At 49.5% G+C, this 2929-nt stretch overlaps 1 protein-coding gene across 2 annotated transcripts; it reads right to left on the reverse strand.

Moving 5' to 3' along the window:
• Positions 1–331: 331 nt before the first annotated feature.
• TKTL2 (transketolase like 2) lies at positions 332–2209 on the reverse strand. 2 transcript variants are annotated; one of them, XM_074338676.1, is made up of 2 exons: positions 1981–2173; positions 332–1866 (listed from the first exon to the last, which is right to left on the reverse strand). In XM_074338676.1, exons 1-2 carry the CDS (start codon positions 2156–2158, stop codon positions 332–334), a joined length of 1713 nt encoding a protein of 570 aa, XP_074194777.1. In that variant the 5' UTR covers positions 2159–2173. The 2 variants fall into 2 exon arrangements, with proteins under 2 accessions (XP_074194777.1, XP_019592308.2); XM_019736749.2 differs by having other exon boundaries at positions 332–2209.
• Positions 2210–2929: the final 720 nt, after the last annotated feature.

A 2929-nucleotide genomic window follows, 5' to 3' on the forward strand; every position in this document is an offset into this window, starting at 1 on the left:
ACTGGTACCTGTTATTCCCAACCCAATCAGTTATTTGTAGTCTTATCAGAAAACATTGTGGCTGTTTGTTATTTGGTTACTTAAAATTGTTTAAACCTACTTTAATGATTCAAAAATGAAAGTGAGATTTGTATAGTCATCGTTTAATAGAAGGGTAATTAACTTGAATTTCTAAATTAAAAATAAAGAAACGTGTTAAATATCTTTTGAAAAAAGCAGAACGGTAGAGATATAAATGATGGTTTTGTAACAACAAGAATGAATGTAATATAAAGATAACAGTATTTTAAGACGAAAACCAACAGACTGACTTTTTAAGAAATCAGCCATTTTAATTCTTTAAAGTATATTTCACGGCCTCTATGATGTGTCTGGCACTGATTCCAAACATATCCAGCAATTCGTTAGGTTTCCCACTTCGAGGGACTCCTGACACAGCCAGCTGATGAACAAGGATGTCAGGCTCCCTGGAGACAGCTGCACAGACAGCTTCTCCAATGCCACCTTCTGGGTAGTGATCCTCCACTGTGATAACCTGGCCGCCTGTAGCTTTTGCGCTGGAGATGATGGTGGCAGCATCCAGGGGTTTAATGGTAAATGGGTCAATGACACGAACAGAAACACCTTGTTGAGAAAGATGGTCAGCAGCTGCTAAGGCTTCATGCAGAGTGACTCCAGCTCCAATAACTGTGACTTTGTCATTGACACTGTGGCGGATGACCTTGGCCCGTCCGATCTCAAAATTTTCTTGGGGCGTATAAATAACTGCAGTTTCTGGTCGGCTGGTCCGAATGAAGCACATCCCTTTGGTATTTGCAGCCAGATAAACAGCATGCTCTGTCGAGATGGCATCACTTGGATAGAAAATCGTGCAATTGGGAATGCTTCGGAACATGGCTAGATCCTCCAGGGCCATCTGCGAGGGTCCATCTTCACCAATGGACACCCCGCAGTGGGAACCAATAAGATTGATGTTGGCTTGCGATATGCCTCCCATTCGGATCTGATCAAATGCTCGGGTCAGAAAGGCAGCAAAGGTACTAACAAAAGCAATGGTTCGACCACGTGCGGCACAGCCTAATGCCACACTTACCATGTTTTGCTCAGCAATAAAACACTCAATAAAATGCTCAGGGTGTTCTTTCTTGAATATCTCAGAAAAGGTGGAGTTCTTTGTGTCACCATCCAGGACAATAACTCTTTTATTTTCATGGCTCAGTTTAGCCAAAGCCAAACCACATGCTTTCCGAGTCGTTATCTTGTCACCAACTTTATAATTAGGCAGACGCGTCATTTTTATATTCCTGATGCTGATCTGAGGTGAGTCTTCAACCGGGGGTTTCGGCATAAGACTCTTGTTGGTCTGTATCTGACTCTCAATTAATTCGATGATTGCATCTGCTCTTTCTTTTGGCACAGGCTTTCCATGCCAATTGTCCGCATCTTCAACGTTTGGAATACCCCGGCCCTTGAAGGTCTTCGCAATGATGGCAGTGGGCTTGTTCTTCATCTGAGCTGCTTGACAAAAGGCTTGGCACAACGCTTCCACGTCATGGCCATCCACTAAGCAAGTATTCCACCCAAAGGCTTCACAGCGATTCTGATAGATGTCGGTGCAGTGTTCAAGGGGTGCAACGCCACTTTGTCCCAAGCGGTTCACGTCGAACACCGCCACGAGATTGTCCAACTTGTAGTGGGACGCAAAGGCCAAAGCCTCCCAGACGGACCCCTCCGAGGATTCCCCATCTCCCATAAGGCAGAACACCCGGTAACTGGCCTTGTCAAAGAACTTGCCCGTATAAGCCATGCCACACGCAGCACCTAATCCTTGCCCAAGAGATCCTGTGGCCACATCAACAAACGACAGTCGTGGGGTGGGATGTCCCTCCAAGTCGCAGTGAATCTTCCTCAAGTTCAGCAAGTCGGACTCGCTGATGTCGCCCACCTCTGCCCAGGCGGCATAGAGGACTGGCGCTGCATGGCCCTTCGAGAGGATGAATCTGTCGTTGTCGGGGTGGTCTGGGTCTGCGGGTTTATACCTCATCGTGTGGAAGAAGAGCACGGCCATGATCTCGGCGGCGCTGCAGCACGACGTGGGGTGGCCGGAGCTGGAGGCGCACGTGGCCCTGATAGAATGGATCCGCAGGCGGTTGGCCATGTCCCGCAGCACCTGCACAGTGTCCGCATCGGGCTTGGCCTCATCGGCCATGGTTTCTGCAGAGCAAACGGTGGTTCCCGCAGAGTAAACGCCTGTTCCCCCGGCGCAAACGTTGGCTGCGCGCGCCTTGGCCGTCCCGTCACGTGACCACGCCTCCTGGCCCCGCCTCCTGGTCCCGCCTCCTGGTCCCGCCTCCTGGCCTCGCCTCCTGGCCCCGCCTCCTGGAGGAAACGGCTCAGCAACTGGCGAGAGGGACCCAGGGGTGGCGCCCCAGCTCTGTCGGGAGGCTCCCAGAGGCTCCGACCCCTAGACAACCTCGGGACCTGCCACGTGCCTCCGCACTCTTACTTCCTCCCGGTGATTCTGCCTCTTTCTTCTGCACGTGACCTTCTCCTTCCAGCCCAATTGAATGGGTTTTAATGATTTATTTTGTTACTTGCATGTTCAACATTATTAAAAATCAAATTTCTTTATACCTTTCCTTGTAAGTTCAAAAGGGGGGCATTCTTATATCCGTATGTTACAGGAAGCTATTTGTGAGGTTATGCTTCTTTTACACGCATTAACACTGTATCTGAGACATCACTTGTCATGCAGGGTGGCAGGCAGGGTCTCTGGTCCCGCTCCACACACAAGAATGCAGGATATGGTGAGGCCAAAAAGGAACACCCGTGGAGCCATAGGTAGGGGAGTCATACCACTATAGTCTCACTGGAGGCTGGATTCACATGATGTGTGACCTGCTGTCCGCTTTTCTGCCAAATGACCGAC

Source organism: Rhinolophus sinicus, linkage group LG07, assembly GCF_036562045.2.
Source record: "Rhinolophus sinicus isolate RSC01 linkage group LG07, ASM3656204v1, whole genome shotgun sequence".
Lineage (NCBI taxonomy): Eukaryota > Metazoa > Chordata > Mammalia > Chiroptera > Rhinolophidae > Rhinolophus > Rhinolophus sinicus.

Coding starts and splice junctions, on each gene's coding strand:
- TKTL2 (XM_019736749.2), bottom strand. CDS start 2,209: ATGGCCGATGAGGCCAAGCCCGATGCGGACACTGTGCAGGTGCTGCGG.